Here is a 21,636-nt window from a genome sequence, read left to right as displayed (position 1 = left end):
AGTCCGCAGTTGATGGAGACGAATTCACGCCGCTTTTGACGTCTCACCATCTCGCATCGTGTCGCACACTTCGTGGGACGGAGTAACGTCGCGTGCGCCGCACGCCGAGTTCATTTATTTTTTTAACGAACGACGTGATAGACGAACATCTCTCTCCATGGTTTTCGAAAGGTGAGTGAATCATGCAAATGCTGCCTGATGATGGTGATGATGATGATCTCATCACGTCATTGTTAATCCGGTGATTCTTGTTGCATTTCACTGTTCATGCGAAATGCACCGCGGGTGTTCTTGTACGTCTTGGTAGAGAGATGGACGCGATCGCCAACAGCATGCAGAAGAAGGCTGCGGAGCTGGAGCGGCTGGCGGAGGTGCTCGTCACCGGGGAGCAGCTTCGGTAGGTCGGGCTTCTGTGCAAACCACTTATGCATCACTAAAATGCTATCGTTATCAAATGTAGATATAATTATTATGCAATATTTTGCAGGGCCCTGCGCTTAAATATTTATTTGACTGAATAATTTTACACCCAATATTTGAAAACAAATATCTGTAGCCTACTGCACTTATTTTCACTCCTCAAAATAGGCTTGTGAGTTTTTAATCCCTCACTTTTGTATTTAGAGGCATTTCATAGTTTGCTTTTTTAAGGAAAGTAGATGAATTTAATTTTCCCATCTTTCTTGACACAAGTACAGCATCTCTACTTCTCTTTAAGTAGGAGTACTTTTGCTACCTTTGATAATTAATTTCGATTGTTTTTTCATAATCAGTGAATCTGCTGAGTATTTTTTTCAATTAATCAACGAATCAGATTTTCTTTAAATTTTCTTTGTTCAAATACTGTGCATTATTGCACAAATCTAAATTTTGTTTATGATTTAGTTACTGCTTTGGTCAGTATAATGTGACAAAAAATTGACAAAATTGCGAATCATTGTTTCAAAGTAAAAGCAGATGTTTACGATTGTCTTATTTGAATTAAACACAGGGATAATCAGTCTGCTTTCATTAAGGACTACAGAAATCTGAGTTCATTTACTGTGGAGAGGCTGAAATTCTGAAGATTTGGACCGTTTCAAATGATTAATTGATTTTCAAAATAGTCGTCAGGTCGTTTGATATTCGATTAGTTGTTGATTAATTGATAAATTGTTGCAGCTCTAAATTCATCATTTACTTCCTATCCATGTAATTCTAGGTCTCTTGGCTAGCTTTTTGCATCGGTTGCACTGGCATATATTACATGTGCAGGATAATTATATAGCTAGTTGATCACATCTTTTTTTTTTTACTCTTTAATTGAAATTTTAAATCATTCCCACCACTCTTCCATGACACACTAATGTGCTAAAAGGCAACGTGGTTTTGAATTCTGTTCTGAATGAGAACCAAATCAAGGACTTTCAAACAAAATAGTGATCTGTGATTTTTGCTGTTCTGTTCAGCTTCGTGCGATCAAAAATGCATGTGGTTTCTCCACCCCTCACAAAGAAATGCTTTTTGCATTTTGGACTCCACATGCACTCACCAACCCGTCACTGGCCCAAATTCTAATGATCTTGTTTGCTCTACTAGCACCACATATTGTGAGAGTGAACCTGCTAACCTCACGATGTCGTATCAGGGACTGGCATTGCCTGGTAGCATTGACATACGCCGCCCTTTAACACTCTCAGTGTTAAGCAAAGTCTCCCAACACCATAGTGCGGTGGTCGATGAATCCAGCAATAAATAGTGTCTCAAAGTGCAAAGCATGGCACAGATGCCTGGAAATTGAACCAACGTCCCGCCTCCCCATTGAAATGTAACTGAATTGTTCTCCCAATTTGGTTTATTTACTATGACACTGCTAACATTCATCGCCACACGAGGATAATGGGTTGTGTCAGCACACAGTTTCCTATGTGCTGCCACTAAGCACCAGTGTGTGTCTTTGTATGCAATGTGTGTCAGTGTCTATGGCCCAGCTGGCCATGTGACCGGGGTCAGTGAGCGGTGGGTTGTCCTGTTGGTGAGCCAGAGCTTTTGCTGTTCTGAAGTGAAAAGCGCCCAAATAGCGATCCCAAAGAATCCTGCTTTGTGTCGTAATGATACTTAATGCTTTTGCAGCATGTTTCAGAGTACTCAAAGATGCTTATCAGCAATTTTGGGAGCAATTGAGATGCCAGTGAAGTTTATTAAGAAATAGTAAAACGTTGTCTCTGGGATGGTGTGCAGTTTTCGACGTATAGTTTATTGAGGATTTTTTGTTGCGCTACCATAAAGAATGCCGTTGCAGTGATTATACTGTGGTGGTGAGGAAAGTGGGGCTAAGGGTTTCTTTGGGTAGCATTCCTGCCTCACTGTCAACTGGTCTGGAGTCAGAATCTTAGCTCAGGCTTTCTTACATGTGTGTGTGTGGGGGGCTTTCAGTCCACTGCAGCAAATTGGAGGTTGTGGTTCTGAAGTGCGTTACTGCAACGTCCAGAACTAGGGCAAAGAAACAATTCAGTCGAAAAAGGGCTCTCACACTTCATGCCTTGTCTTAATGAAAATGCACAAAGTTTTTTTCCATACCTGACTGAACCAAACTGTACTGCTCAGTATAAGATGTACTATTGTGTCTTATCATAGCATGAAAGAGCATGCGGTGTAATGATTGACGCACTCCTTTGTTGACCTCCACTCCCTGCTTTGGCTTTTTATCGACTAAACTAGAGCATGTGAAAACCAACATTTACTCATCGTCTGTGTGTCCGGTCCAAGGTTACGAAATAACTAAAATTACAATTGAAAAGACATTTCATAAAAAAAAGTAGAAAACGAATTTAACTGCATTTTACATTATAAAACTAATGAAAACAAAATACTATTGTAGCGAAAATGTCCTTTGTTTTGTCTTTGTCGATAAATTTAATACATGATGAGCCTAAGGCGTTGATTTTTTTTTTTTTTTTTATGCATTTATTTCGGTATTAGTACGCCCTATAGCAGGGACAAGGAAATTCAAACAGTTGTCTGGGAGTTCTGGTCCTTTTTCTGTGTGTTCCCCTAGAAGCGCCATCATCTACCGGCAGCCAAAAAAAAAGATGACATCACTCCTAGGCGACGAGTTTGTATGTTTGTTATGGCTCTCTTACTTTAGTCACTTAATTTAGCCCAAAACGTGAGGCTAGGTCACAAGTGCTCTCCATTTTTTCGTTGTACACAGTACAACCAGGTTCAGATTTTCTTTAAATCTATTTTACCGGTCTAATCTAGTGTAATCTAATCTAATCTACCTAATGAGTCTAGTATAGGCTCGTCTAGTCTGGCCTAATCTAATATAACAGCCAATTTGACTACACAAGTTGGCCAGTGGCTTGTAGTGTTAGTGTCTCTTAGAAGTTATGCTTTCCAGTTATTGTACTTAAAAAACTGTGGACTATTATAGATATTGCATTCAATTTGCTCAACACTTTGATTTGCAGTCTTTAAAGCATTTATTACAACATGTCCCTAACGTTCTACCAAGTGTGTCATAAACATAATTCAGTAATTCATACTGTAAATCAGATTATACCAACAATGCAAACCAATCTTTTGACTTTATCGCTTCAGTTTTCTGCGTTTCATGAAACAAATTCTATTTAAACACGTGGACTCCACTGCTTAAGTCTGAACTTATCTTGACACTATGTCAATAAATAAAATATAAATAAATCAAAAAACTTAAAGCCTACCGAACAATTGAACTAAAGTCATTTATTTCCTCCAAATTTCAGCCTTTGCGATTTGAAAATTCAGATTTGACCCCAAGGGCAGCTTCTTGCCTACGGCGTCCATATACTCTACATTAGCGGCTCGGCTTGGAGGGAGGCGACTATCTGGCATTTGCGAGAGCTCTTATGTAATGGAGTGTCTTCAAAAGGCCCATTTGTTACTCAGCAACACAAGGAAGGGTCGAGGTTTCCTTAGTATATGGAACACTCTGTGGGCATATAGTGCACCAACCTCTCCGTGGAAAGAGGTGGGGTCATGTTGGGTGTGGGAACACTCTGTCTTGAAAAGCACTGGCATAAAAAGCACTTGGTGTCCTCTTGAAAACCACAATGTCTGACTGCAACTCATTTGAGCTCTTCGCTCACCATGCTCATCATGGAAAATCTTTTGAGACTACATTTACTGTGCAGTCGATTTTCCTCTGCATGTACTGACCTCTGGAAGATTAAGCAATGAACTAAATTACAAAGGAAAGATAACGACGATGCCACAGTGAGTGGAAGCCTTTTGGTGCCGGATTGTTTGCTCAACTGGACTCTTGGCAAACGAGCATGTGTGTCGCTCGCTCGCTCGGGAGACTTTGACTGTGGTCATGAATTGTGCATGATGTTTGCCAGATGCACATCGACTCAGCATGGAGGGAAAGTAGGATGCTTGGCTGAGACTCATTTAGCTGAAAACCGTCATGAACTTCAGCTGCTGGCCCATTAGTGACGTATGAAACGAAACAAAACAAAACACAATATGCCCAGGACAACCACACGGGAAAAACGTAGGGGTCACACTTATATTAATCTTTGGTCTGCAAATTAGCATCCTGTGGGCCATGAATGGCCCCCGGGCCAAATGTTTGAGACCCGTGCTTTAGAAAAACTGAGGATTTTACTGGATTTATAAAAGCCCGATGAAACATAATAAATTTGGTCTGGCAACAGTTCTGGCATTCTCAACATGGAAAACAAAACAGTACTTATTTTAATTCTTCAAAAACATCTTTTTTTCATTGAATGAATGCAGTCCACAAGACAGTACTTGTCATACACAAGAACGCCCAGTGGCAGACATAGTTAGTGATGAAAAGGTGTACTGTAGTTCCACCAATAGAGGCCTTCCCGCGAACAGACATCTTCATTTTCCCCGTCTAGAAAAAAGTATTGTCAGTTCTTTTGTGGTATTTTTCATTAAATTAGAAGCGTTGCTAATCAAAACAGCAGCATCTATCGAAGCATTTAAACAATCTCTCGGTAGGATTTGTATCACTTTGCACCTCACCAAATGATACACATCTGAGTGACATTCTGTTTATTAAAAAACAGAAGTAGCGGTAAATTGAACGTGGTTAGCAGCTCCCAATGGACTTTCCCACACTTCCCCCGCACCACATGAACGTGTATTATTTGAAAAACTGTACTCCTTTGTCTTTGCTCTTTTGTTGTTGCTTCAGGTTTGCCAAATAGCAAAGAAGAAATATTGAACTGAGGCCATGTGTATGTTCGCAAATTTAGAGTGGCCTTTTTGTGTCCCTTTTAGTTTGGAACATTAATGACTTGAGTGGAGTGTGTTAAAAACTCCCCTTTGCAGGCGTGCTGCTGAATAATAGAAATGACTGATTAAAAGCAACAAAAGCTAATCTTGCCTCCCAGGTTGCGGCTCCACGAAGGCAAGGTCATTAAAGATCGACGTCATCACTTGCGAACGTACCCGAACTGCTTCGTGGGCAAAGAGCTCATTGATTGGCTGATTGAACACAAGGAGGCTTCCGAGCGGGAGACGGCCATCAAGATCATGCAGAAGCTTCTGGACCAGAGCATCATCCACCACGGTGAGGCTGCATTGCTTTCAATGTCTTTCTTTCTCGGTTTCTCTCCTTCTCTCTTTTCCTTTCTTTCCTTCTTGACATTTTCTGGGAACGATCGTTGCACCTTCACAAAAAACTCTTCATGCTCCCGTGCCAATTTGGCTCCAACTCACTCCCCTGATTCATTTGAGACAGAGAGACTTGGTTGGAACTGGTTAGTCTGTACTTTTGCAAACATTGCGAGAACTCACAAAGACATCTTGGCTCCACTCTTTAACTCTCGATGGCTTTTTTTTTTCACTTCAAATGAGTCCTATTTGAATCTGCAATAAGCATACCACTCCAAACACATCAGTCAGAACAAGACACAAAACAACAAAAGTGAAAGCAAGGGTCTCTTTGGCGTACTTTTCTACATGTGGCTGTTTTATCACAATTTGGCGACCCATTTACTTTGAGATACAGACAAAAACCATTCCCACTCACATTCATGCCCCATCCCAATTTATAATTGAGTTTTCTATGAACCCAACACGCATGTTTTTTGGAATGTGGAAAGAAGCCAGCATGCCAGGAGACTATCCGAACAAGATCAAATTCACTCAACACAGAAAGCTCCAAGATCCTTTATATGACTTCTCAAGTGGCACGCCGCCCATTTACCACAGTGCTTCATCGACCTTTTGATTTTCTCAAAATTGCATTCAGAAATCGTTTGGGGGGGGTCTCTTCATTTCACGTTTAACGGATATTCAAGTCGGCTTTGAAACGTAACCTTGTACTGTTTATGTGTTTCCAGTGTGCGACGAGCACCGGGAGTTCAAAGACATGAAGTTGTTCTACCGTTTCCGTAAGGACGATGGTACCTTTCCACTTGATAACGAAGCCAAAGTCTTCATGAGGGGGCAGAGGATCTATGAGAAGTATGTAACTCTTTCTCCACACACAAATACATCAAAAATCACTTCCTGAACCTTAATTGTTGTGACATTGTGTTGAGCTTGTTTATTTTAAGAGCTTTTCAATCAGTGGTGGAACATGAACTTATTGGAGTTCAATTAAGAGTATTTGTCCAATCAAGGCAGGGCAGAACTGCATTATTGAAACTGTTTTGTTTGTCTTCAGCTTTTTTGCCCATGATGCTGTTTTGAACATGAATTTGTGTGTAGCTCACTCTCGTCTGTTGCTGTTGTATGAACTCCAACTTAACACACACTCCCACACCCAACGGGCGCCTCCCCTTCTCCTATATTTTTCTCAACACTCGCTCAGCCCCCCCCCCCAAAAAAAAAAAAAAAAAAAAAATCCTGTTTCTAGACAACACACAAACAAATGCACAAACAGTAGTTGCATAAGAGTCCAAGCACAGACATCTGTCGTGTCCTCCCTCAAAGCTTTATGCAATCACGAGCCGTGCAGCCCAGGATGCACAAACATTGACAGACGTACACTATCTTTGTTCAGATTATCTGTGCCATCTTCGTTGTCTACCTTGCAGACCCAGTTTGATATCAGGAGCGAACGACATGTAGTGCACCCGTGCAAGTCATGGACAAAACTGTCGGCCTAATTCTCCTACGGGTTTAAATTGGATATAATGATAACAAATGTAATCAGCTATGCTTAAAATTCACTTAAGGTCATTTTAAGTCGTTTAGGTCAAATGCAATTAAAAAAACAGTCCTCCATAGAATTCTTAGAGTAGTGTTGCTTTCGGCATTGAACAACGATAAGATATATGAAGGGAAAAAATATTTTTATTTTCTTTAACTCATAACATTTTGGCCATTTTTGAAGGAATTTTGAGTTATTTTAATATTATGCCTGTGACATAAAAAAATTACTATGACTATGAAATTTTATGCAGATTGTATTTGGCAAAATTAATATTGACAAACAAATCACAAACTCAGAAAAGTATCTGGTGCCATAATTACGCAATCATTTCTCTCTCTGGGCACAATGCATTATGAGATGGATTTAATTTTTCAAGATGCATTGAGCGCATTAGGTAAGCTCCTCCATTGTGGATAAGAAATCATTCCGAGCACCTGTGTGCTCTGAATCTTTGTCCAGTCTAACTGTAAAGTTCCGGGTGGAGAAGCTTTGTCTTGAAGCGGTAAATTAAAACATCAGTTTTCCATAATATCCTTCCTTACATTTTAAGTCTACAAAAGGACGCTAGAGCGAACCCCCCCACATCTCATTGACTCAAATATGAAGCCCTGCATTGGGTTATCTGCCAAGACGCGATAATGCATCGTGACAATTCAGGTCATGCCTGACGACTGTTTGCTTTGTTCTCCTTTGACTAATCCCAACATATGCACGATGTATACTGTTTGACTTGCATAACACTGCTGGTGGTGTTTGCGAAACTGCTGCGCTTCCCCTGTTGAGCTAACACAAACTGTTGGCTTTATACGTTTAAGCAGGTTGAACGACTGTGTACACACTCACCTTTCGCGGAACATTTCATCGACAACTTGTACACGCCTGTTAAGCAGAGAACCTCTTTTCCTAAAAGTCCTACACCATCACTGTATGACATTTCGACAATTCATGTGTTGACTTTGCGTAATGTACCACTGAGAGCGAACCGAACAACTGCAAAATGTTTTGACGCATGAGCTCGGGTATAGGTGTTGACAATCTCCTTGAATGAACCCCCTCAGAGGATGCGGCAGGCAAGCAGAAAGAACTCCTAATTTCTTTTCCCAGAATTTATACCCTGCTCAGCTGGTGCACGCATGTCTAATTTAGTTAAAATTTAGTTCAAATTTCCCCATTGTGGGACTAATAAAGGACATCTTTATCTTTTATCTTTAAATTTTCATCCATTCGGATTCGGAAAGCAGTTCTTGCCGAGCTTCTCAAGAGAAAACAAAATCAATTTGAAACATAACAGAGGCATGGACATCTGGCGCAAGCCTGCATGCTAAGTCATTATCAGTTACTGCCAGGGACGCAATGACATACATGCAACTTAATGTATCCGGCACAAGTCAAGCCACACAAAAGAACACGACACAGTAAAATAAAGGCAGCGGTGTCGGAAGTCAGTCAATTTGTGTTTTATGAAACATCTGCAGCAGATATCTTAATGTTACCACAAAATCATCATGCATACTGAACTACCATTTATCATACTTCAAAAAATGGCCACCTATCTTTGGGTGCATCCCTCAAATACAGAAATCTAAATTGCAGTAAATATTTGTATGAAAACCACTTCTAGACTATGTATGGTTTGCAATGCAATTTTTCTACAAACGGACATTTACCATAATATTTAACTGCAGAGTCTATTTGAAATCTTACCAAACCACCAAAACACATTAGCAGTCACCATGTAAGTTTGTAACAATTTGTGGGTCACGCCACACTGTTGTCAGTCGATGTTTATGTACATGCAATCTATGTGAGAAATGCTTCACAAATAAATAGCATTGTTCTTCCTCCATGAATTGTTTTAGTGAATAATAATATAGAACGCAAATGATCTACAAAAATGTAAATGCTGTTATTCCATAGAGAACTAGCCTCCAGTTCCTTGTGGTTTAGAGCTTTAAAACAATAAATTGAAGTCAGCTGTGGGTTGTGGTAACGTTGACAATTATCCGTGTGCGATGCGTGAGCGTCAAACAGAAAAGCGAGTGTGTTTTCGTGCATGACTTTGACTCATGTTGTGCATGTGCGGACATGCACGGATTGAAAGGTGACTCAACACTGTGTGTCTCCGTGCTTTATTGTTTCACTGAGTTGGTGACATTTGTTGACTGACGTGGGTTTTTTTTTTGTGCGGGGTAGGGACAGAGTCAGCAGTTCTGCCGTCTGCATGTGTGGACATGTTTCTTTTCTGTTAGGCGTTTGTGAGTCATTTGCAGCCATCCAGATGGGACACGCTTAGAGGTTTTGTTACTGACTATTCATCTTTTTTTCTGTTTTGGTTGTCATTTGCTGTAGTGTACATCTGTCCTGCATCATTTCAAGAAATGTTTTGAATTTTTGGCTAACCCGATGCCACAAGAGAGCCAAAATATGAATTACTGTTTTGTAGTTTTACAACACAACAAACATCAACCTCAGTCATAATACTGTCAAACCCAAGCATACGTACATAACTAATGTTGTGAGTGATGAGTCAAACTGTAATGTAGTTTATTTGTAGTCATTTTGAATTTTGGACTTTTTTTTTTACTTTTGTTGTTGAAACTATAAATTAGGTTTTCTTTATTATTTGATTGTGTTCATGTACTGGTAATCTCGTATTATCCAGTCAATATTTTATGTTATTGTATTAATTCAAATTTATTTATTTATTTATGTATTCATTCATTCATTTATTTATGTATTTATTTATTTATTTATTTTCTGCATCACTTTTATTATTATTTATTATTATTAACATTTCATTCATTGCGAGCTCCTGCACAAATAGTATTATTATTACCAGCATCTTAAAAGATTTGCGAGTTTCAAGGAATAACGTTTTTAATCCTCAATGCCTCCGGTTATTCCGATTATAAAGTCGGGAATGTGTCTGAGCCGCTGGCCCGGAAGGTGTTCGACTTTGAGATTTTCTATTATTATATACCACGACTATGTTTTTCTTTAATTATTGACTACTTGTGGATGTAACCGTACTCACAGAATCAACCCAAACATCTTATTTGTAAGGATTTGTTCTTTGAAGGCCGGCTTGTCGAAATATGATATTCTGATCAATATAAGCGTTTGTGCAATATGAGTTAAGCAGTAAAATCCACCTGTTTTTAGGGGGGCGGCCATTTTGTCACTTCTGTCGACTGCAAGTGTTCACAGTTGCTCAGGGCTCAGTTAGCGACCAATCATGGCTCACCTGTTTTTGGAAGCTGAGCCCTGAAATTGCTAAAAACTGGTGCATTTTGCTGCTTAACTCATATTCCACACACAATATTCACCAGAATGCTATGTTTAGACCAGTGAAGGCACATAAAACATTTTATTGCAAAGATATTTTGGGAATTGACTTCCCCTTTAAGGGTTCCCTACAATTTCCACATCACTGCCATGTCATGTAATTTTGTTGTGCCAACTGATTTGCTCTATGAACCAATGAGGGCATTTTTCTTGAATGACCACTCACTAAGGTTCATTGATGATGTCTAGGTTGATGAACACGGAGAACAGCATAATACAGAGCAGGGAGGAGGAAGGCGGCAACTTCGAGCGGACACTGGTAGCTTCTGAGTTCATCGATTGGCTCCTGCAGGAAGGGGAGATGGCCACCAGGGAGGAGGCGGAGCAACTGGGGCGGCGCCTGCTTGAACATGGGATCATCCAGCATGGTGAGGATGAGGGAGGGTGGCTCCTCATTGAATTACTAATGTTGTTGGTTTTATTGTTTAATCAAACCACTTTTTTAAATCACAACAGAATTATTTATATCTCCCCGTGCTTGTGTAAGCGTTACTCATTGGTGAGTGTGGACGTTTGTCTATATATATATATATATTCCCTGCGGTTGGCTGGTGACCATTCCGGGGTGTGCCATGCCTCTTGCCCACAGTCATGTGAAAAATGCTAAAGCTCACTAGTGACCCTTATGAGGACATAGATGGAACCAAGTGAAATCACGCCACACTAAAGTGATGCTACCCTTAACTACAGTAAATATTTTCTTGCACATCCTATGGGACAATTATTGCATAATCAAATCATTTTGCTAATTTTGCTAATGCTCACTAAGACAATTTGTCAACACACATTTCAGCCGAGTCCTTGTGCACAAGCTTCTTATCATTAGTAGATCAAAGTGGGATCTGAACATAAAAGGTGAAGTTAATACCATTAAGAAGGATATTCCAGATAAAAGCTGTCACGGATGAGTACAGTTCTAATAAATGTGCTGTATAAACAATATATTTGGTCTGGAATTTGTGGCCCTGAGCAATAACTCTACAAGGAATTCTGAATGACTTTCATTCAAGCCTGCACATGACATTAAATTCAATTTGATGCGAATGTCGTGCATGATCCAATTAGACTATGCTGAGGCGCAGTCACATGGCTGTTTTGTTTGTTTGACCTTCCACAACTTTCACTAAATGGCCATTAGGAACATTGCCTCATAATTATTGGAAATGATTGCTTTCAGTATTTTACAATGAGTAGTTTGCATGAAGGGAAAGCAGACAAATAACTCTTTCTCTTTGTGATCAGCACGGTTCGAGAGCCTAGCGTCTCCACGGTCTTGGAATGTGCTGTTACATTGCGGGCACACACACGCTCACACACACACTCTGCAGCACTGTCTGTCACGAGTCTCTGGTGTTAACCACTGTGCTTATGAATTCACCAAATTTTTGGATATTTATCCATTCTTTACATTTTAATATTCATGCAAAGGTGACTTGTCGAGTAGGTTGAGGACCAGTGTGCCCAAAGTGTGTGTGAATGTGAGTGTGTATCCCTTCATCAGGGGAGTAACCAGACGGTAGATCAGCATTTCATTTGACAACACGCAAAGCTGCTTGAGACGACCCTGTCTCATAGGAAAACATTTGGGGGAGAGCATGTGTTTAATTTTCGAAACTCATCTCTGATTAAGCTACGATATACCGGATGGATGAGTCATGAGATTAATTAAAATAAATAAATAAATCAGTCATTTGGGGGATTAATCAATCAGGAGTTGAGCTTCATCCCAAAATCTTAATTGTTCATCTTGCCCACACGTTTTCGGACGCCTTTGTGACAAATATTTGTCATATCTTCCTTTTTGTAAGCAAGGCCATGTCTTTGAAAAAAAAAACCCCACAATATTTAGAAAATAAAACATCAACAAGGGGTATTCATGTAATTTTTTCAAGTTGGGTGGACCGGTTTAAAACGTTTACCGGGCTGTATGTGGCCCCCGGGCCGTAGTTTGCCCACATGCCCACACCTGCCTTAGAGGAATGTTTGGGTGAGTTTGGTCTGGGAGAACTTGACCAAAACGTATTTGGGATGTGCTACAACAGAAATGATGAGCCAAGATTCCCAGAGTGCCAAATCATCTGACTTTAATCTGTTTCAGAATGCATTTTTAGCCAGTAATCCACTTTTGTAAAATTGTGCTGTGGCTTTCTTTAACCAGTCACAAACAAGCATCACTTTGTGGACGGACCCCTCCTCTTCCAGTTCAGGATGAACTTTCGGCGGAGGCGACGGTTAATGGAGCTGCTCCACGAGCGGGGTCGCGGTATTCCCGAAAGCCACGACAGCCCCTTCTGTCTCCGAAAGCAGAACTCGGACGGGGGCAACACCAGCTTTCTCTCAGGTAGTCTGCGCTTCTCTACACACGCGCTCACACACACTCACTCACAACACACCGCTTTGTATGAACCAGTACAAACGACTTCCTCGGTAACAAAATTATTGTTTGTACTTCAGAAACATACAAAATGCTCCACGGTGTAAATGTGCGTCGTGATCAGAAATAATTAGCTGGTACAGAAAAGTTCAAACACTTTTCTTCATGTTTCTTGAACTTTGATCCAGTGAAATTTCAACAAATTTTGCCATTGAGATGAATTATGTTTAAGTATTTTTATTTATTATTTTTAACTCTATAACCAAAGTGTCAAATTTGGTCACATGGTCATGGTTAACCTCAAAGGTCGCCTATCATTGTGAAACCATTTACAGTGGACCAACCTGCCCCATTTGCGTGGGATAGAAACCCGGGCTGCCTGCAAACAGCAAAAATTAAATAAAATAAGACGAAGAAAATTCAGCAAAAACTGCTGATGAGCATTCACTATGCATTGTCCACAAAAAGGGCAAATGGCGAAACCTCTCACCACCAAATTACCTGATAAAGCAGACAAGAAATATTGGAAAATATATGGAATAAAATCAACGGGGCTGAAAGTTGAATCAGAAGAAGCATAACGGTATGCCAAACTTCCCGGTTCAGTGCAGACCTTGGGCAAGAAGGGAAAGTTTGGTTTATATTTAGTGCAGTCAGGAGGAAAAAAAAGAAAACAGATTTTATTTTGGAACAAGTTTAGTTAGTATTTAAAATAATACAGAAGAAAAAATACAAAACATTCCCTGAAGCAGTTAATTCTAAAAAATTGAAATATACGCTAAAATAAAAGCTAAATATTGAAGTGTATATCCTCTAACAGCTTCAATTTTTTTAAATTTTCAGTAAAGTTCCACATCAGTAGTAACAATTTGCACGAACAAACAGCAACAGTTTGATCAGTCTGAGTTACGGTTTTTTTTAAGAAAAAAAAAACGTTTTTTTTTTTTTTTTCCATACGTCACTGATATTCACATTCAAATGATATAACGCGTTTGACGTACTGCCAAACTCATATTGCTAGCCGGAATCTGAGCAGCAGTGGATTGGCTTACAAAAAGTGTGTGGTTAGAGTGTGAAGCAGGCACACTTCCTGTCTGTGACCTTAGTATGTTTCATGCGGGACCTCTATTCCATTCCAAGGTACAGGAATCTGAATACATATACAGTTACAGTGTGTGTGTGTGTGTGTGTGTGTATGGTGTCTACAGTGAGTCCGACTAAAGAGATAAAGATGGCAGTCGGGGTCCGGCGCAGTAGCATGAGCAGCAGCTGTGGCAGCAGTGGTTACTACAGCAGCAGCCCCACACTCAGCAGCAGCCCACCGGTCCTGTGCAACCCCAAGTCTGGTGAGCACGCCATCTGCAATCCACCATATACCAAACAGCTACAGTCTTATGTGACTCACCCGCTTTCAGATTAGATTCATTGCAACTATAAATGGGTATTGAAGACATTGTGTTCCAATTCTGCAATGTGACTCATGTGATGAGATGGAAACCTTTAGCAGATGATCCAAAATTTGTGTTTGTGTATTTGTGTGTGCATGTGTGTCTTTGAGGTGTCCTTGATGTTCCCTTGGTAGGGACAAGCAAAACCTCTCAGCTATAAGTACACAACAAAAACAGGAAAAGGAACCTCCTTACACACCAAAAGACATTCACACGCACGAGAAACATTTCCTCTCTGCCATAGCTACATTGGCGCACAAACAAAAGTATGTGGCGCGGGGTTATACTTTTCCTCACCCTTGGTTTAATTGTTATGGCAGATCCCGAACAAACTTTTGATTCTTTTCCATGGTAAAACTGTTGCTGTCACCCTTGGAATTTATTTTAAATAACATTTTGAGATCATTAATTGTCTTCTATTTTTTGTAAAGCAATGAAACCATTAATTTTAAGTCTATTAAAGTGTAAAAATAAGTTGGCCGATTTTTGCAGATTCTTCTCACCATTGTAAAGTTAAACAAATACTTTAGGACAAAGTAGTGGAAAACAGTGAAATATGCTGCCTGTTCATATCTTTATTCTCGTAAGTGTTAAGAGACCAGAAAAAAAGTTATTTTATTCATTATATGATTAAATTCATCGACCGATTAATTTATCAAAATTATTCGACCACATTTCAGCATCGGCCATTTTGCCCGGGCCCTAATTGAGACACAGTCTGAACTCCCACATTTGCTACAATATTATTCAAATCACACAATCTTCAAATTCAAAGGTTCCACTGCATCTGCATTGTTTTCACCCAAAGTCAAATTAAAGTACACAAGTTGTACACAAAGTCTGCTTCTAAAAAACAATCAGTGTGAATATTCATGGAGTGTGCACTCAAGTTTGGCTGCATTCAAGGCGGGATATTACATACGTAAAACCTTCCATGACAAATTTTTTTCTAGGGTGCTATTCCTAGTGCAATAAACACACATGCGTTGCGTGCACACCTACACACACAAAATGCACAGTCTATGTGTGTTCACAACACATCCCAGGCCCTGGCATGAGTCAGGTGATAATAAAATGTTCTGTGTTTGGACAGTTCTGAAGAGACACGTGAGTCCAGAGGAACTCCAGACGCCAGGAGGACCTTTTCTAAAGAAGACTTTCACTGTAAGACACACACACGTGCACACAGTGTCACACGTTCAAACACTGTTGTGAATACACACAGTGGTCACAAGTGCTCAAGGCACAAACTGTGTACAGCACAGCCATTGGCTATATTATGTCGTATCAGAATCCCCAAAACAGCTGCATGTATATGATAATGCCTTGAGCACAATATGAGGCATCATGGGATATTACCATGGCAACATTTGGTTTGGCCTTCCACAGATCGTAGGCGATGCTGTGGGCTGGGGCTTTGTCGTGCGAGGTAACAAACCCTGTCACATCCAGGCGGTGGACCCCGGGGGACCTGCAGCAGCTGCTGGCATGAAAGTAAGGACGTTATACACCGCGCATGTTTATATGCAAGGCACCGTGATATTGTCGCAAAAAAAAAACCAAAAAACGCCATGTTATTTATTTTCTATGGATGTGTGTACGATTCACAGCATAAAAAAAGATGTGATGAAATGAAAGTACGGTTGAAGGAAGGCGGGGTCATTCCTCCCATGCAGCCACCACAGCTGGTGCAAAATTGTGTAAGCACAGTGGCAGCAAGGAATGCTGGGAATGCATTGTACAGTGACTGCGCCGTGAATTGGCCTTTCAGGAGAAAACTACTTGCGGCAGTAGGTGACAGAGAAACGGACAAATGCATAACTGTTCCACATAACACTTATTTTGTGAAAGTTTAAAGTTTGACAGTCAATGATTAAATGATGAGCTCCTGATGATTTTGTGATCATGGAATGAAATATAACTATAAATAATATAAAATATAACTATAAATAATCCTTTTTTGGGAGGGGGGGGGCAAAAAAAGGGGAAATGGGCAGTGTGAATAACCACTTCTGCTTTAACAGTCATATTTGGTTGCAGTGGAAATATATGTCATGGTTCAGGGCACCGATAAAACATTTTTTTATCTTAATGGAAGCGTAACTGGCCAGAACATGGACTGATAGTGTGACCTAAATACAAACTATTTGACCCTTATATATATATCTGATCTGATCTGAAGGCAAAGCTTTTGCTCTTTGCTTTACTCATGGTAACTTTCTGTTTTATCAGTTAAAGGTGTCTTTGGCGTTTGTTTATGAGGAGTTGCCTTGCTCCTCCCCGTGTTCCACCTTACGTCATGACTCATTTTATTGATGGATAATTAGTTAGCGGCAACATAATCCTCCGAGGGGATGGCCACGTTGGAAGGTGTTGACACGGGCGTCCACGTCATAGGCCAAAGGCTGGAGTTTCACGTGCACACAGTCATTGTGACCACAGGCTGCACGTGTCACATACTTTACTATTTGCTGTCTACCATACATATTTTCTGCAGTATAAATATATAGATACTAAACAATAACGCATCTTTTTGTTTTTATTAAGTCATCACCAGGTTATGCTAAATAAATGGGGGAAGAAAAATCTGATGCAACTGGCTACAACCAAAACTAAAAATGGATGTGATGCAACAAGTCTTAGCATTCATAGGTTAAATATTTTAGGGGCTTTTTATAAAATGTCCTCCTACATTCAATTTGTTTTTAGAATTGCCCGCATGTGCCACATTAAATGTTATTGTGAGTTATAAGTGGCCTCCACGCCGTTCGATTCTCAACCCTGATGGGTATAAAAAAAAGCAGGTTAATATTTACATGTTTTATTTTTCCAGCTAAAAATACACATTAACCGCGCTTGTATGCATATAATTAAAGGTGCAACATATGCTTTGATTAAGAATGCTTTACGTACTTTTTTCACACCAGAAAAATGCGCCAACGTCTATTTTGTGTTTCTTTCACGCTTTTCTTTTGTGATCCATTTATAAACTTTCCCCTTCCTTCCTCTCTCCCTCTGCTGGAGAAGGTGTGTTTGTTTGCTCGCCCCTTTTCAAAAGTTATCTTTCCACGTGTGTGTTTGCTGGCCGCTAACGTATGGTAAACATTGACACCTATCCATTTCTTTGTATATTTTATCTTAGTTACGAGCTGGCGTGGTCAGACAGAGTTTCGCAGAGGTTATGTTAATAATTGCTAACACCTTTGCACTCTTAAAATACTTTTTGGGGAACGATCTTGTTGATCGCATTTTAGCAAACTAAATGGACATCCCAAAGAAAGCTTTCCTGATTCCTCGTCATCACCTGAGAACAAACGCTTGCAAATCTCAGCACGTCCTCACAGCATGTGTCCATTATTTGTTCTGCACATTTTCATAGTACTTCCTCTGAGACATTTTTTTTTTCCCTTTACCCCACCATAACCACCCTCCCTCCCTGCCTACTGGCATGCAGCCAAGAGTAACAAGCCCACAGCCATGAAAGCAGGCCGGAATCAAGGAGGGGGGGGGGCAGTTAAGAGAAGTTGTAAAGGAAGCTTGAACAGCGCAAGAAGAGGGAATAAACCGAGATAAGATGAGCATCTATTCAGATGCATGTGTAGAAGTTTTTTTTTTTTTTTTGGGGGGGGGGGGTCCTTTATGGCCTGAAGAGGTTTGCTGCAACAACATGGGACTAACAGTCATGTTTTGTTGTTGTTCCCACACATTCCTTACCCCTTTTTTGCTTTCTTACCCTGAAACCTAAGGAAGCATGTTTAATTTTACTATCTGTTGATTGTGTAAAACTCATTCAATGTCATTCCACAGAACATCTTTAACAAGTTAGCATGTGCACTTTGTCCATATTCTGCTTTAGCAGCCCACAAATCACCAAAGGTTTTTTTTCTTTTTTTTAAAGCGATTTCAGTGGAAGCCTGCATAAAGTTAAAGTGCTGAAGTAACGTAATGTTGCAAGTGCTGCCTTAATTTTATTGGCTGCAGTTGCGGTTTCGTTACGATTAGGAAGGCGTGGCGCCGGAATGACGGCGAGCCAGATAGCATGCAGACATCATAACGTTCCTGGGGTTATTTAGCTAATCAGTACTTTATGACAAGCAAAATTGTCAAAGCCAACTTGTTGTCACGGCACTTGTTGGAACATGCTTTTAGAATTGTTTATAACACCCCCAAGTGTTTAAAAGTGTTCCTAATTTAAAAAAAAAATGAAATTGATTAAATGAATCTGTTTTAGAATAAACTGTTGCCTGCATTAAAACTTTTATAGTTGTACATGCATTGTCAATAACTGTCAAACGTGTAAAATAGAAAAAATATGATTTTCTAAATGATAATGAATATATATCTATATTGTTAAACTAAAATCAAGCCAAAACTACTCATTTAATAACATGATACAGACATGACAGAGGCTTGCGTTGGCTTCATGTGTCACAAGTGTAAAAAGAAGCTAACTTTCCACAGTAAACAAAAACAGATGGTGTACTCAACATCACCTTGTGCTTGTGTGATGTATTTTATGTACCTGGGACGTTAATCTTGTCACAGAAACTCTGAAACCGAGCTGACATCTTTGATTGGTCGTCCTTTCTGCCGCGTTGCACTAAGCAGCAGGAGCGTGTGCAAAATCCTGTCGTATTCATTTGAGTTTAAACTCAGTCATACTTTTCCCCAAGATTTTGGTTGAACTCCAAATTAGATGACATCAAGCACGTTCATCTTTCACTTGCATTCAAACTCTCTCTTTTATGGGGAGCTCAGATTATCTTTATTGAAGCCCAAAAAAGAGGTTCCTGTTTACCCAGCTGTCCATTCTGTCATCTGTGTACACTTTGTCTTCCCACCAATTCCAGTTTCACATCTCACACAAGCAAACATTGATGCGGGGAAAGGATAATTGCATTTAGCACACACAGCAACAGTTGCTTTAGGTTCTGAGACGCTGATCTCGAAATATGACGTGGGGCTTGGACTGTAGCAACTTTGCAAATTTGATAAAAAAGAATCGCTGCAACATAATTTACCTTTACAGCCTGATACGCCAGATGGCTTTTGTTTCTCTAAAATGTTTCTTTCTCAAATCCATCTGGGAAAGAGTCAACAGAAACTGTTTGGGAAAGGTCAGGCACTTTCCCAAAAAGTGCTTGGAAAAAAAATTGTTCTGTCACACTCGGCACATCGAGTAGGCAAGCACTGAGACTCCAGCCAAATCCAATGTAATCATTTGGACAGCTGCATTCACATCAAGGGCAAATAATTTTTCATTATCGTTTATATAAAATGTAAACTACGAAGCAATCAAGAATGGCAATGACAAAATAAAACATTTCTTTCCAGTGAAGTCAATGTTCATATTTGATCTGCCATGTCTTTAGGTTTGCCAGTTTGTGGTATCCGTCAACGGCTTGAACGTCCTCGCTCAGGACTACAGAACTGTGAGCAACCTGATCCTTACTGGCCCCAGGACAATCGTCATGGAAGTCATGGAGGAGATATGACTTTTTGAGTTCGGCTGCAGATAAGAGACTTGCAGCAGGAACTCCCGAGGTTCAGTGAAAACCACCTGGAAGGAGAAAGCAGGTGAACACTTGCGCCATCTGCTGTCCTGTTCTTGTACTCCGCATCTCAAAGCACACGCACAAAAAGTGAGAACGGGAACAGTCTTCTGGATTCTACGCCTCTACTTTTAAATGCAGAGGAAGGACAATCCAAATCTCAAAGTGACAATGTGGAGATGAGTGAGTGCCAAGTTGCATCTCCAAGAGATGAATGACCACCTCCAGTGACCTTTTCCCAAACTACGTTCCAATTTAGCAATGGCAGCTTTGGAGGACCAATGCTGCCCTCTGCTGGCAGAAATATATTTTCACACACACGTTCGCATACACAGGAACGTTTGCATCCAGGCGCACTGGATTCAATTTGTAGATAATACCAATATGAGTTTAGGTGCTGTGTGTGTATGAAGTTGAATCAAAGAAACTATGCTTTAGGCAAATGAGGGTTCAGAACATTTATTCAAGCTGATGCTCGATCAGCACCATAACTATAAGCTCCGATAGAAATGTCTAACAACTAATATTTTTTTAAAAGAAGGAAAAAATAGGGCTAATATATTTATTTATATTAGCTAAGAATGTGTTTTTCTAAAAAAAATAAAAAAAAAAGAAGCATGTTTTTCTTTTTAAATTACAATATGAAAATCCCTTATCATGCGGTTTGTATAACATACTGAAAATGATATCCAAAAAGTGACAATCTTGGCACACGGCTGTTGAAATTTTAACATTTACATATGCAAATCATCTAATACAATCATGAAATTATGCAAGACTCTCGTGAATTCGCCCCTCAAAGCATTTGAAGAAATTTCCTTATGTCAAATTCCAATTGAAATGTTTTATGCAAAAATACATGTGGTTGTTGAGTAATGGAGATTATTGGGCGGGCTTTTAACAAAGTAACAGCCCTGATCCACATTGGTTAGTCAGGGTAAATGCACAACTGAATGTATCGGCAACTGAAGAGAAAATTTTTCAACATGAAGCACTTAACTATTAGAGATGCATGCTTATTGTTAGATTGTTGCTATAATATGTTCGCAATGCAGTAGTATGACTTAAAAAAAGAATCCCCACATTTAAATTTTGCATAGAAAACAATGTGACATGCCATTTGAGCCATTGTACGTAGAGACTAATACATATTGTACTGCATATCCCGATATGAAATAGATGTAATCAGCTGTAGCCTATAAAGAAATTCAAAATGCTCTCCTTGTTGGCGTATGTCATGTATACATTCTAAACCTTTGTGCTTTGCGCTGCAATCACACAGACACACCATCATCAAAATTAAATATTACCTCCCATGATGTAGCGTATTACTGCATCAACTATCAGCAAACCTCTCAGTATGATACAGAGCAATTCTACTGCAGACTACGATCACCATAACAAGTGTTAAATCCGTAATTGTGAGGTCTTTAGAATTTGAATTTACAGCGGCTGAGCAACACTTGGATAAAACACTACAGCACGTCAAAGCAGGATCACACACGACTGCTGTCCAGTGGAAAAAAATGTCTACAGTTGGTGAGTTTTTGTCTGTTTTCATCCGATTGTGACAATGAGCCGAAAAGTGTTTTGTGTCAACACAGGTGTTTCGAGCTGATGCCACTATCGCACCTTTTAATCACGTGTGGGCAGAACATCTGCCTCACAGTTGAGAGGTTCTGATGGCGGTTTAAAAGTGATCAATATCTGTGTATAGGCACAATTTTTGGTACAGTTCTTGTTGGCTCAGGTGTACCT

The 21,636-nt window shown here is 39.9% G+C and overlaps 1 protein-coding gene across 1 annotated transcript; it reads left to right on the top strand.

Annotated features, from left to right (window-relative positions):
- Nucleotides 1-27: 27 nt before the first annotated feature.
- On the top strand, nt 28-21,095 carry deptor (DEP domain containing MTOR-interacting protein). The gene is made up of 10 exons (XM_088305993.1): nt 28-171; nt 308-397; nt 5,388-5,566; nt 6,342-6,465; nt 10,694-10,872; nt 12,663-12,845; nt 14,087-14,224; nt 15,420-15,490; nt 15,716-15,820; nt 19,699-21,095. Exons 1-10 carry the CDS (start codon nt 158-160, stop codon nt 19,819-19,821), a joined length of 1,206 nt encoding a protein of 401 aa, XP_088162119.1. The 5' UTR covers nt 28-157; the 3' UTR covers nt 19,822-21,095.
- The last annotated feature ends 541 nt before the right edge of the window (nt 21,096-21,636 follow it).

The sequence above is a fragment of the Idiotropiscis lumnitzeri genome, chromosome 10, assembly GCF_059441095.1.
Source record: "Idiotropiscis lumnitzeri isolate Australia: NSW breed Sydney's pygmy pipehorse chromosome 10, RoL_Ilum_1.0, whole genome shotgun sequence".
NCBI lineage: Eukaryota > Metazoa > Chordata > Actinopteri > Syngnathiformes > Syngnathidae > Idiotropiscis > Idiotropiscis lumnitzeri.
Note: the sequence above shows the minus strand (reverse complement) of the source record. Positions and strands in the feature narration are given on the sequence as shown.

Bases quoted from the DNA above. Each gene is read 5' to 3' on its own strand.
- deptor (XM_088305993.1), top strand. The intron at 12,846-14,086 runs GTAGTCTGCGCT...TGGTGTCTACAG, and splicing joins CAACACCAGCTTTCTCTCAG to TGAGTCCGACTAAAGAGATA. The intron at 14,225-15,419 runs GTGAGCACGCCA...GTGTTTGGACAG, and splicing joins CCTGTGCAACCCCAAGTCTG to TTCTGAAGAGACACGTGAGT.